A 12,965-nucleotide genomic window follows, 5' to 3' on the forward strand; every position below is an offset into this window, starting at 1 on the left:
TTACCATGGTCAAGTAGACAAGTTATGCATTTGCACTTATTGTAAAGTACAAAAATAACAAATATATATGGAATCAGTTTTATTTAAAGAGCTAACTTGTGAGCTTTTTAAAAAAATGTTACAAATACACAATTTTATTTTTTTACAGAGCAGTTCAATTATAGGGAATAGATGCTAAAAATGTAATAGTATTTACATGATTTCTTTTCTCTTCAGGTAACAGATTGGGTAGATCCATCATTTGATGATTTTTCAGAGAATAGAAGCATCTCTAATACTGCCACATCATTAAGTGTGAATAACTCAAGTCATAGAAGAAAAAACGTGCCTTCCACATTAGAAAGCAGCAGATTTCCAACTAGAAAAAGAGGAACATTGTCTTCCTCAGAACAGATATATGGCCTAGAAAATTCAAAAGAAAGTCTGTCTGAAAATGAACCATGGGTGGATAAATACAAACCAGAAACTCAGGTACTAAATAGCATGCAAACATAATTTTATTTCAGGAAGGAAAGGGATGTGCATTTTCAGATTATTACTCATAAAGTCTAAATGAATTAGAAAAAAATAATGATTTCCAGGTTTTTTAGATATCCCAAGGCTCAGTATTTTGTCAAATTATTCTTTTTTTTTTTTTAAGATATTTTATTGGTTTTTTACAGAGAGGAAGGGAGAGAGATAGAGAGTTAGAAACATCAATGAGAGAGAAACATCGATCAGCTGCCTCCTGCACATCTCCCACTGGGGATGTGCCCGCAACCCAGGTATATGTCCTTGACCGGAATCGAACCTGGGACCCTTCAGTCCGCAGGCCGACGCTCTATCCACTGAGCCAAACCAGTTTCGGCTCAAATTATTCTGAAGTTGTACCATTGGTAATTTGTCTTAGATTAGATTTAACCCCAACATAGAATTTATCGGATTTTTGTTGTTATTTATTCCCTTCCCAAAATGTATTATAGAATTTTTAAAAATTGTATAACTCCAACCTTCCCCAAATTTTTATATAATGGTATCAGTTAAGATCAGAATTTTTTATAATGATAGAAAAATTAAGTGTAGTCAACCTTTTTTGCTATATCATGTTAGTTGTGTGCTACTTTTAAAATGTTTAGATTAATCTGTGCTAATGTACCAAAAGTCCTTGAGTTAAAATGTTTTATTTGAAACTTGACATTTTTAGCATGAACTTGCTGTACACAAAAAGAAAATTGAAGAAGTTGAAACATGGTTAAAAGCTGAAGTCTTAGAAAGGCAATCAAAACAGGTAATTAAATAAAAAATATATTTTAAGTATTTAACACTAAATGTTTCTCTGTCTTATAGGTGGCTTTAAGAAGTTAAACTTTTATGATTTATTCAAATAAATCCAGATCACTAGCTATAGAAAGCTTTCTGACCTTACTACTTCTGGCCTCACTAAAAGATTCTGAGATTGACTTTTCCCCTGTACTTATACCTCTTTTCCCCTCTTATGTCCTGGCATCAACATAAAGCACAGTAAACCAATTCAGGTGCTAGTATATTTAGCACATAAGATATTCTCACACTGAAGCAAGCAGGCAAATTACATATTAGTTTTGGTACTAAATATAGCCTAAAACAGTCATTATTCATTTATACTGATGTTTTTTGTTTCACTTCCTAATACCACAAATACTCTCAGCCCCCAAGCTAGAATATTCTTTCTCTCTTTGTAAGCTTTTCTAATCTGGAAATTCCTCAAACATAAAAATAGAATGGTACATTAATACATGGATTCGAAGTTTTGTAAGAATACTTTATAAGTTGTGTTATTTTATATTGCATCATATCAGAAAATATGTCTGGTTCTGTGGTGTGTTTTTTTGTCTATTGATTTTATTTTATTTTAATATTTTATTGACTTTTAGAGAGAGGAAGAAGGATAGAAAGAGAGAAACATCAATGAGAGAGAAACATCATGATCAGCTGCCTCTTGCATGCCCCCCACTGGGTATTAAACCTGCAACCCGAGCATGTGCCCTGACCAAGGTTGATGCTCAACCACTGAGCCACTCTGGCCGGGCTGTTTGTGTAATTTTAACACTATACCACAGATTTAGATACGAAAGCCAAATAGAAAAGACCATGATTTAAAAGAGGACCTGTTTCCATTGGAGGCAACTTGAAACATTAACTGCTTCATCTCAAAGTTGAAATTAAAGGAAATGATTTTTTAAATCAGATTTACCGTATGAGGGAATATTCCTGGGACCTATTATCTCTAGTCTTTCTTTAGAGTCCTATCTTCTAAATATGTTTCTTAGTATACATTTCTTTAAAAATCTGATGTACAAACTGAGGTCTTCTCATTAGAATATTTAGTATTTGTGTAATATTAAAGTATATAATCCAAGGAGTTCTGTATTAAGATTGAATTTTATAAGTTTATGTAACCTCTAAAAATGTTTGTTTCAGATGTTACCTCCTTAATTTAGTTGAAGTTTAGTTGTTTTAATTTGGCTACTAAAGTAGTCCTTGGGAGGGGCATAAATGCAAAAAGTGAAGCATTACCAGAAGCTACACTTAAAGTCCAGGAAATAAATTTATCTTATTTTATCTAAAGCTGGTTTATTGCAGCTAGCATTATTGTGAAATATAGTCTGCTTATACTAGATAGTCAGTAAATACTTACAGAATTAATTAATATTTAGAAAGAAAATTCAAACATTCTAGCATTTCAGTGAATCTGATTCTTTATGTTTGTGTTTGGTTTTAGGGTGGATCTATTTTATTAATAACAGGGCCTCCTGGGTGTGGAAAAACAACAACTATAAAAATACTTTCAAAGGAGCTTGGTATTCAAGTACAAGAGTGGATTAATCCAGTTTTATCAGACTTCTTAAAAGATGACTTCAAGGAGATATTTAATTATGGTAAGGTTTGCTGTGAAGGTAATGGAAGTACTGGGAAAAGTCTGTGCTAAACAGACATTTGAAACAAACTTCCTAACAGTATATATCCTTAAGATTCCTAAGATCCTTTTCGGTACATGTTTTTGAGAACAAGGTGTATATTGCCTCTCCTAGATTGGCATCTAACCACTACCAACTGCTTTACAAAGTCAGAATAGCAATCAAATGAAACTATATGAGTGCATTTTCTCCCATACTTCCCCATTTACAGAGAGAAGTATTCTCAAGAGAAGGAAAGGAATGGCGTCTCCACTAGAGGGTAGGATTCCTTTTTACGTATTTCCTTTTATATATTGTTAAGAGGAAGGAGGAGGGAGAGAGAGACGAACATTAGTGATGAGAGAGAATCATTGATCGGCTGGCTCCTGCACACCCCACACTCAGGGGATTGTGCCCAAAACCCCAGCATGTGCCCTGGCTTGGAATCCAACTGTGACCTCTTTCTTGGTTGAGGGCTCAGTACCCAGTAGGGGGCATGCAGGAGGCAGCTGATCAATGATTCTCTCTCAACATTGATGTTTTTATCTCCCTCTCCCTTCCTCTCTGAAATCAATAAAAATATACATATTTTTAAAAAGATGTATTAAAAGAACTTGTCTCCAAACAAGAGGAGAGAACTTAAATCATACCTGTGAGAATCAAATCAAAGCATAAGTCAAAGATTATCTTTGGAATTGGGAAGGAGGCCTTAAGACAAACATCCAAAAATAATGATACCAATTTAAAGATGTGCTACATAATAAATTTACATGTATGTTTAGATACTCCAGCACAATCATTTTTAACGTTCATAGTTTTTCTTATTGTTACTATAACTAAACTAGGAGTAGCGAAATCTCCTAGGCCAGTGGTCGGCAAACTGTGGCTTGCGAGCCACATGTGGCTCTTTGGCCCCTTGAGTGTGGCTCTTCCACAAAATACCAACTTCTGCGCATGGGCCACGAAGTTTCAATTGCACCGTATGTGCACGCCCGCACGTGGTATCATGATGACTCTTGTCTTTTTTCTTTCTCTTTTTAATACATATATTTTATTGGTTTTTTACAGAGAGGAAGGGAGAGAGATAGTCAGAAACATCGATGAGAGAGAAACATCGATCAGCTGCCTCCTGCACATCTCCCACTGGGGATGTGCCCGCAACCCAGGTACATGCCCTTGACCAGAATCGAACCCGGGACCTCCCAGTCCGCAGGCCGACGCTCTATCCACTGAGCCAAACCGGCTTCAGCAACTCTTGTCTTTTGAAATGAGTATTACATCTTAAATTTGAACAGTTTTGCCTAATTAGAAAACAGTCTACAGCCATAACCAGTTTGGCTCAGTGGATAGAGCGTTGGCCCGCGGACTGAAAGGTCCCAGGTTTGATTCCGGTCAAGGGCATGTACCTTGGTTGCAGGCACATCCCCAGTGGGAGGTGTGCAGGAGGCAGCTGATCAATGTTTCTCTCTCATCGTTTCTAACTCTCTATCTCTCTCTCCCTTCCTCTCCGTAAAAAAATCAATAAAATATATTGGAAAAAAAAAAAAGAAAGAAAGAAAACAGTCTACAGACAGTCCTTGGGTTACGTCAGACCTGACATACATCGTTTCATGGTTACATCGCCGTCTCCCATTATTTATTAAAAAAATGTTCCAGCCGAACCGGTTTGGCTCAGTGGATAGAGCGTCGGTCTGCGGACTCAAGGGTCCTGTGTTCGATTCTGGTCAAGGGCATGTACCTTGGTTGCAGGCACGTCCCCACTGCGGGGGGCGTGCAGGAGGCAGCTGATCGATCTCTCTCATCGATGTTTCTGACTTTCTATCCCTCTCCCTTCTTCTCTGTAAAAAATCAATAAAATATATTAAAAAAAAATGTTCCATCATTTCGACGTATATACATATGTGCGTTATGTTTTTCATTATTTACCACAAGTAAAAGTCAGGAATTGTTAACTTTCTTTTAAATTTTTTTTACTGTTTCACTTCATTACTGTTGTGTATGTGCTTCATGTGAGTGATGTAAGTGCTTATGTAGGTGGGTTCCAACTTAGGGCGAAAATTGTGTTAAGTCGCACCGTAGGAATGGATCTCCAACGGTAACCCGAGGACCCACTGTATAGTATTGTGAGCTGTTCTTGCATATGTAAAGTACTCATTAACGTCTCTATACTAATAAAAGGGAAAGATGCAAATTGATCGTCTCTCCACGATGCCCACAAGCCATGCCCACCACCTAATCGGGAGTGAGTATGCAAAATAACCTGACAAAGATGGTGGGTTAATTTGCATACGCAGGTGTCAGGCGCCCTCCTAGCCACGCCTGCGGGCTCCCGGGACCTTCGCCAGCAGAGAGCAGAGCAGGAGAGTGGGAGGTTTGGAGGACTTGGCAGAGCAGGAGGCCACTGGACATAGAGCACAGCGAGAGAGAGGGCGGCTTGGAAGGTGTGGCTCCCTCTGTCACCCCAGCTTCCTCATCACAACTGTGGAAACTGACAGCAGGGAGGAGGAAGTCCCACCCCCACAGAATCAGCCAGAATCATTCGTTGGTCAGACAGTTTTCAGTGGCCTGACAGCCAGGACTCTCATTCACCTGCATCTCAGACCGTGACAATAGAGAAGTGGGACTATGTCTAAAGAACAACTGTTGATACAACATAGCTCTGCGGCCAAAAGATGCTGGCGTTATCGACAGAAAATGTCTGAAGAGCAGCGTGCGTCTGATCTTGAAAGAAGGTGGTGCCTGCGAGGAATGTATCTGAAGACCAGCTATTGGAAAAACATCACTCTGATGCCAAAAAACACCAGCGTCATCAACAGAAAATGTCTAAAGACCAACGTACCTTTGAAGTTGAAAGAAGGCAGTGGCTTGGACAAAATATATCTAGAGAGCAGTCATCAACAAGTTCTACCAGTACTGGTAGGAATTGCCTTCTCAGCAAAAATGGAGTACATGAGGATGCAATTCTTGAACACAGTTGTGGTGGAATGACTGTTGGATGTGAATTTTGCCTATCACTAAATTTCTCTGATGAAAAACCATCCAATGGGAAATTTACTCAGTGTTGTAGCAAAGGGAAAGTCTGTCAAAATGATATACATTTTCCAAATTACCCAGCATATTTAAAAAGATTAATGACAAATGAAGATTCTGACAGTAAAGATTTCATGGAAAATATTCGTTCCATAAATAATTCTTTTGCTTTTGCTTCCATGGGTGCAAATATTGCGTCGCCATCAGGATATGGGCCATACTGTTTTAGAATACACGGGCAAGTTTATCACCATACTGGAATTTTACATCCTTCGGATGGTGTTTCTCAGAAGTTTGCTCAACTCTATACTTTGGATACAGCTGAAGCTACAAGTAAAAGATTAACAATGCCAGAAAACCAGGGTGCTCAGAAAGATTCATGATCAACATCAACAACCTCATGCATGAAGTAAATGAATTAACAAAATCGTACAAGATGCTACATGAGGTAGAAAAGGAAGCCCAATCTGAAGCAGCAGCAAAATGTATTGCTCCCACAGAAGTAACAGTGGCAATTAAATATGATCATAACAGTGACCCAGGTGGATATAATTCTCCCCGTGTAACCGAGGTTGCTGTCATACTCAGAGACGAAGATGGAGAACCTCCTTTTGAAAGGGACTTGCTCATTCATTGTAAACCAGAGCCCAGTAATCTAAATGCCACTAAAACGAAACAAATCAATGTCCTGTTTCCTATATTAGATGCAATGACATATCCTATTCTTTTTCCACATGGTAAACAAGGCTGGGGAACAGATATTGCATTAAAACTCAGAGACAACAGTGTAATTGACAATAATACTAGACAAAATGTAAGGGCACGAGTTAGTATTATGGATTTCATCTCTCTGTGCGGGACATTCAATCCTATTTTAAATACAGAAAAATTAACTCAACAGTTTATCGTGGATTCATATTCAAAAATGGAGGCCAATTGGATAAATTTCATCAAAGCAAACCAATCTAAGTTGAGAGTTGAAAAATATAGTGGCTTGATGGATTATCTCAAATCTAGATCTGAAAATGACAATGTGCCGATTGGTAAAATGATAATACTTCCATCATCTTTTTTTTTTTAAATATGTTTTATTAAACTTTCTTATAGAGAGGAAGGAAGAGGGATAGTGAGTTAGAAACATCGATGAGAGAGAAACATCAATCAGCTGCCTCCTGCACACTCCCTAACAGGTATGTGCCTGCAACCAAGGTACATGCCCTTGACCGGAATTGAACCTGGGACCCTTGAGTCCACAGGCCGACGCTCTATCCACTGAGCCAAACCGGTTAGGGCCTTCCATCATCTTTTGAGGGTAGTCCCAGAAATATGCAGCAGTGATATCAGGATGCTATGGCAATTGTAACGAATTATGGCAAGCCTGATTTATTCATAACCATGACATGCAACCCCAAATGGGCAGATATTGCAAACAATTTACAAAGCTGGCAAAAAGTTGAAAACAGACCTGACTTGGTAGCCAGAGTTTTTAATATTAAACTGAATGCTCTTTTAAATGATATCTGTAAATTCCATTTATTTGGCAAAGTAATAGCTAAAATTCATGTCATTGAATTTCAGAAACACGGACTGCCTCACGCTCACATATTATTGATATTAGATAGTCCAAATTACGTTCCTCTAATTAATTCCCTTTCAATGTGCATGAATTTCGTGCACCTGGCCACTAGTATGTATATATTATGTACATATGTGTAATATTGATGTATATATATAAATTGTTGAAAATAAAAGGGTTAAATATGTTTCCTTTCAGAATCAAGCTTCCATATATTTCCCTACCAGTCTCAGATAACAGTTTTTAAGGAGTTTCTACTAAGAGCAACAAAATATAACAAACTACAAATGCTTGGAGATGATCTAAGAACTGATAAGAAGATAATTCTGGTTGAAGTAAGTACAACTTTTGAAATCTGCAGTACCTGTAGAGTAAACAGTTGCAAGCAAATCTTCTGTGATAATGACATTTACTCTTCATAGTATTAATAGTGGTAAAATATAACATAAGGGCTTGATAATAGAAACTTAAAAACCTACTTAGTGAACTTGAATAGAGTAGCTATAGGTGAATGGACTTTAAAAATTTAATGGCTTAAGTGTAGAAAAGCAAAATTAATATTTGGAAATGATGTCTTTGTGAAAATACTATAACTAGTAGTGACCCTAAGAAATTTAATGTGAAAATTGGGTTTCCCATTGGCAGACATTACTGTTGAGGATATCAGCTATTTCATATTCTCTTTCTATAAAAGTTCTGGCTACAATATGTTGAATAGACAGCATTGTTTCCTGTCTTGGTAAATATAAATCTGAACATAAATTTACATGGGAATAAAACTGAACAAGTATTTATTGTGTAATTTCAATAGGATTTACCTAACCAGTTTTATCGAGATTCTCATACTTTACATGAAGTTCTAAGGTGAGTTTCAGTGAAGTTTTCTAAAATTCCAAATTAAATGGTAAGTGGCTTAAATTTCAACATTGCTATATTTTGTTATTTTAGGAAATATGTACAGATTGGTCGATGTCCTCTAATATTTATAATCTCTGACAGTCTCAGTGGAGATAATAATCAAAGGTTACTGTTTCCCAAAGAAATTCAAGAAGAGTGTGCTATCTCAAACATTAGGTAAGAATTAAAGTTCTGTTTAAAATGTTCACATACACATTGTATTTTAAATTAATCATTTAACCATTTTCTTGTTGTATAAAACTTTGACAGTTTCAACCCTGTGGCACCAACAATTATGATGAAATTTCTTAATCGGATAGTGTCAATAGAAGCTAAGAAGGTAAGTTTAAGAAATGATTAATTTGATTCTAACATTCTAATTATACAAAACCAAACTTAAGTTATATAATGTAAACTTGAGTAGTTGGAGACACATATTTTTATAATTAACAATTTTATTACATTTATAAGGCATGTCATTTTGGAAAATATAGGAAATATTGATTTAAAAGCTCCTTAACGTTTTTATTTTGAAACTTAGCTTTCTCTTTCACATTAGGTCAGTTTTCCTTTGTTTTAGTGTTCTAAATTGTGTCTTTAATCAAGAAACTGTTAACTGGCATCTAGGTACATTAGTCATCAACAGTACAACTGTACTTTTAGCTGTTGTCACTTTTTATTATTGTGGTAAAAAACATAATAAAATTTACCATCACAAATATTTTTTTCCAGCTTTATTGAGATATAATTGATATAACATCACATAAGTTTAAGAAGTAGAATGTGTTGATTTGATACATTTATGTATTGCAGAATGTTTACCACCATAGCATTACCTAACACCTCCATCACATCATGTAATTACCATTTCTTTTTTGTGGTGAGAACATTTAAAATCTACTCTCAGCAATTTTCAAATATATAATATAGTATTATAACTATGCCACTGTAACCATTTTTAAGAATATAGTTGAATAGTGTTAGGCATATTAACATGGTTGTAAAGCATCTGTCACTTTTAATGCATCATTTTTTTCTATCTTTCAAATCATGGTGATGTTAAATTGATGGAACTTCTAGCAGCATGGTTCTAGATCTTACATGAAACATAATTTATTTATTTATTTTTGCACTGCTGGGATCACAGGAATTGAAGGAAATCTCCAAGGAAGGGGTTGTTTTGAATATTAAAATAATGTATGTGTGTAGAGCACTTAACTGAATAAATAACTTTTCATAATGAAATATTAGAAACAAACTGAGTCCAACAATAATGAAGCAGTTACACAGTTGAGCTATTATGTCATTAATTAGTGTTTTGAGAATATTTAGTGACATGGGACAATACAATTAAATGCCAAGTTAAAAATAACAAGATATAAACTTATATGATAATGCTAACAGTAGAAATACCTTCAGCCCTTTATATGTGTCAGTCACTATGCAAAGTGTTTACATACGTATCTTATTAAACCTCGTCATAACCATATAAAATTGGTACATTATTTCTATTTTACAGGTAAGGAAACTGAGCTTTGGGGCAAATAATTTGCATAATATCCCACAACTGTTAAGTATCAGACAGGTTTGAAATTTGTTCTGACTCCAACTTACTGTGCTAAAACAAAACAAGCAATTGTCAGTCACAACAAAATGTACACATATATATAAACGTACACATACCAGAAAATAGTACATACAAATGTTAAATGTGATTAGTTCTGTATGGTTGGATTACTTATGATTTTTTTAAATTTTTTTTTTTTAAAAAAATCTACATTCTTTACTATGAGCATACTACAAATTATAGTTTTAAGTATTTTATCAAACATTAAGAAATAATAAAAATAATCAATATACTACTTTATCACCTTAATTCAAATTTGAAAGATTCTAATGTACTTCCATTAATTTATAAAAAGAGGGAGTTTTTGGTTGTGTGTTTTATTTTATTTAGGAAACCATTTAAGATTTTTAATTTTCTCATTTCAGAATGGCGGAAATATTACCGTCCCTGATAAAACTTCTCTAGAGTTGCTCTGTCAAGGATGCTCTGGTGATATCAGAAGTGCAATCAACAGCCTCCAGTTTTCTTCTTCAAAAGGTAACTATGGAAAATATATTCTTACAGCATTATATAGGTGACTGCTCTCTCGTAGTTGTTCATAAAGTGAAATTAGACTAAACATATTTTAACTTGTAATTGATGTATACCTATTTCCACTTACTATTTTTTTATTGAGACGATGTCATAATATGTGTATACATGCATGCACAGACCCCTATGAATATGTCATCATATGTATCTGTACATCTGAGACAAAACCTAATTTATTTATGTGGTTTGTGACTTTACCTTTGAAAATTAATTTGACTTCCTGGGTGAAAACCTTGGCTCTGCCACTTAGCAGTGACAATCTTACAGGTGACTAAATCTTTCTGTGCCTCTTATTTTCTCACCTTTTATATCAAAAACTCTGGAGTTCTGTGAAGAGTAAGCAAAGTAATACTTGTATTTATTCCAGTGCTTGATACATAATAAGGGCTCAATAAATGGCCAGCTGTTAATGAATTTAATAATATTGTGCTCATGTAGGTTTAGTTTTGAACTTCTTTCATAATAATATATATATGATGTGTTTAACAAATTAGTTTCCCTTTACTGATATGTAAAAGGGGTGCACAGCCTTATGGTATTATAGAGATAGCCCCACTAATGGCAATGAGTTACATTTTTACTCCAGTAGTCATATTTCACTGAGCACAGTCTTTATCAGAAAACACTGAACAAATGTTGATGCTTAACATTCAGAAATGACCTTAAAAAATTAAAAGCCATCTTTGGAGCTCTCAAAATCCACCTGAAGTACTAATTTCTACCCATAAGTGTAACATGTTCATCTGGTTTACAACTTTGTTTTTCAGAATAACTGTAGAGAAATAAAACAGACAGCCTGACACAACTGAAAACAGAATTCTGCTTTCTGTAGAAACTTAAAAGTAAATGGTCTTTAGGTTCACTACTGGAATTATGTGTTAGAAAGACTGAAGTGGGCCACTTTGGGATCCTAACTATCATTTTTAACATTATTGCTCTGAGCTCTGAAATTGTAAAGGGAAGAAAATTAATTTTTTTAGTAGATCAGGAACTGTATTAGCAATTATATGTTTTTTTTTATTTAATTCTCAGATCAGCCTAATGAAAGAAACAGTATTAGTAGTATTCAAACCCATATCTTGTGTTCTTTCTGCTATCCTAGGCTGCTTTTCTTAAATGATATATTTTGAATTTTAAACAATAGAATTATCAATGAAATTTGAACACAAACATATTCAAAATTGGAGACTGCCCACATCAGTAGAGGTAATAAAGAATAGTTATCAAGCATGGATTGCAGAACCAGGCTGCCTGGATTCAAATCATTTACTAAATGATAACCTTGAGCCAGTTCTTTACACCTCATTTCTTCCATCTGTATAATAGTAGTTCTTTTCCTAATAGTAGTTCTTTTCCTAATAGTAGTTCTTTCCTGATAAGGTTTTTATGAGGATTAAATTAGTTAATACATATTATGTACCAAGAATAGTACCTTGCACAAAACACTGAGAAATCGAGGTGATATGGGTATGACTATATTAAAGAACTAGAGGCCCGGTGCACAAAAATTCGTGAACTAGGGGGCTCCCTCAGCCCAGCCTGCACCCTCTCGCAGTCTGGGAGCCCTCAGGGAATATCCAACTGACAGCTTAGGGCAGCAGTTCTCAACCTGTGGGTCGCGACCCCTTTGGCGGTTGAACGACCCTTTCACAGGGGTTGCCTAAGACCATCCTGCATATCAGATATTTACATTACGATTCATAACAGTAGCAACATTACAGTTATGAAGTAGCAATGAAAATAATTTTATGGTTGGGTCACAACATGAGGAACTGTATTTAAAGGGCCAGAAGGTTGAGAACCACTGGCTTAGGGGAAGCGGGCCTAAGCCACAGTCTGGCTTTCCTCTGCGGGAGGCAACCCTGGCAGGCCTATCTGGGAATGGTGCTGGGTGGCCCTGCCCCGAATTGCCCTGCTGCTGATGCCGCCCGTGGCCTCCCTCTGCGGGAGGCGACCAGGTGGGCGATCAGGGGATGGCACCAGCCCCCATCGCCCTGGTGCTGCTGGTTGCCGCTGCCCGTGCCCCCCATCCCATCGCTGTCCCCTCCCTCTGCCCGCTGGCATGCGCCTTGGCTGGCCTGGTGACACCTGCTTGCCGGTTTCCCCCTCCCCCCACTGACCCGTTGTTCTGCCGTTCAGTCAATTTGCATATTACACTTTTATTATATAGGATGTGTCATCTGTGTATCTGAAAATTTGAAATGTGTCATGAAATACTTTAGATGACATTTAATCTGTTTTAATAGTTTAGTAACTCAAAGAGGACTCTGACTCATCAGTTCAGGTATTTTATAATTATTGTTTATTAGAAAAATATTTCTTAATTAGAATACTTAGTATAACTGTATCTGAAGTGTTCTCAATTTTAGCTTTCATATTTTATTTTTAT

The 12,965-nt window shown here is 36.0% G+C and overlaps 1 protein-coding gene across 3 annotated transcripts in view; it reads left to right on the forward strand.

Annotated features, from left to right (window-relative positions):
• RAD17 (RAD17 checkpoint clamp loader component) overlaps positions 1–12,965 on the forward strand; it is a 29,552-nt gene that overhangs the window by 3,431 nt on the left and 13,156 nt on the right. For 2 of the 3 annotated variants that reach the window (XM_081090018.1, XM_081090016.1), the window contains exons 3-10: positions 217–471; positions 1,184–1,267; positions 2,741–2,897; positions 7,720–7,856; positions 8,333–8,385; positions 8,470–8,595; positions 8,689–8,758; positions 10,411–10,522. In XM_081090018.1, the coding sequence (XP_080946144.1) occupies positions 217–471; positions 1,184–1,267; positions 2,741–2,897; positions 7,720–7,856; positions 8,333–8,385; positions 8,470–8,595; positions 8,689–8,758; positions 10,411–10,522 (994 nt within the window). Of the gene's footprint in view, positions 1–216; positions 472–1,183; positions 1,268–2,740; positions 2,898–3,147; positions 3,196–7,719; positions 7,857–8,332; positions 8,386–8,469; positions 8,596–8,688; positions 8,759–10,410; positions 10,523–12,965 lie in introns of all 3 variants that reach the window. The other variant, XM_081090017.1, reaches the window with a different exon arrangement.

The sequence above is a fragment of the Myotis nattereri genome (assembly GCF_964212035.1).
Source record: "Myotis nattereri genome assembly, chromosome: 4".
NCBI classification, from domain to species: domain Eukaryota; kingdom Metazoa; phylum Chordata; class Mammalia; order Chiroptera; family Vespertilionidae; genus Myotis; species Myotis nattereri.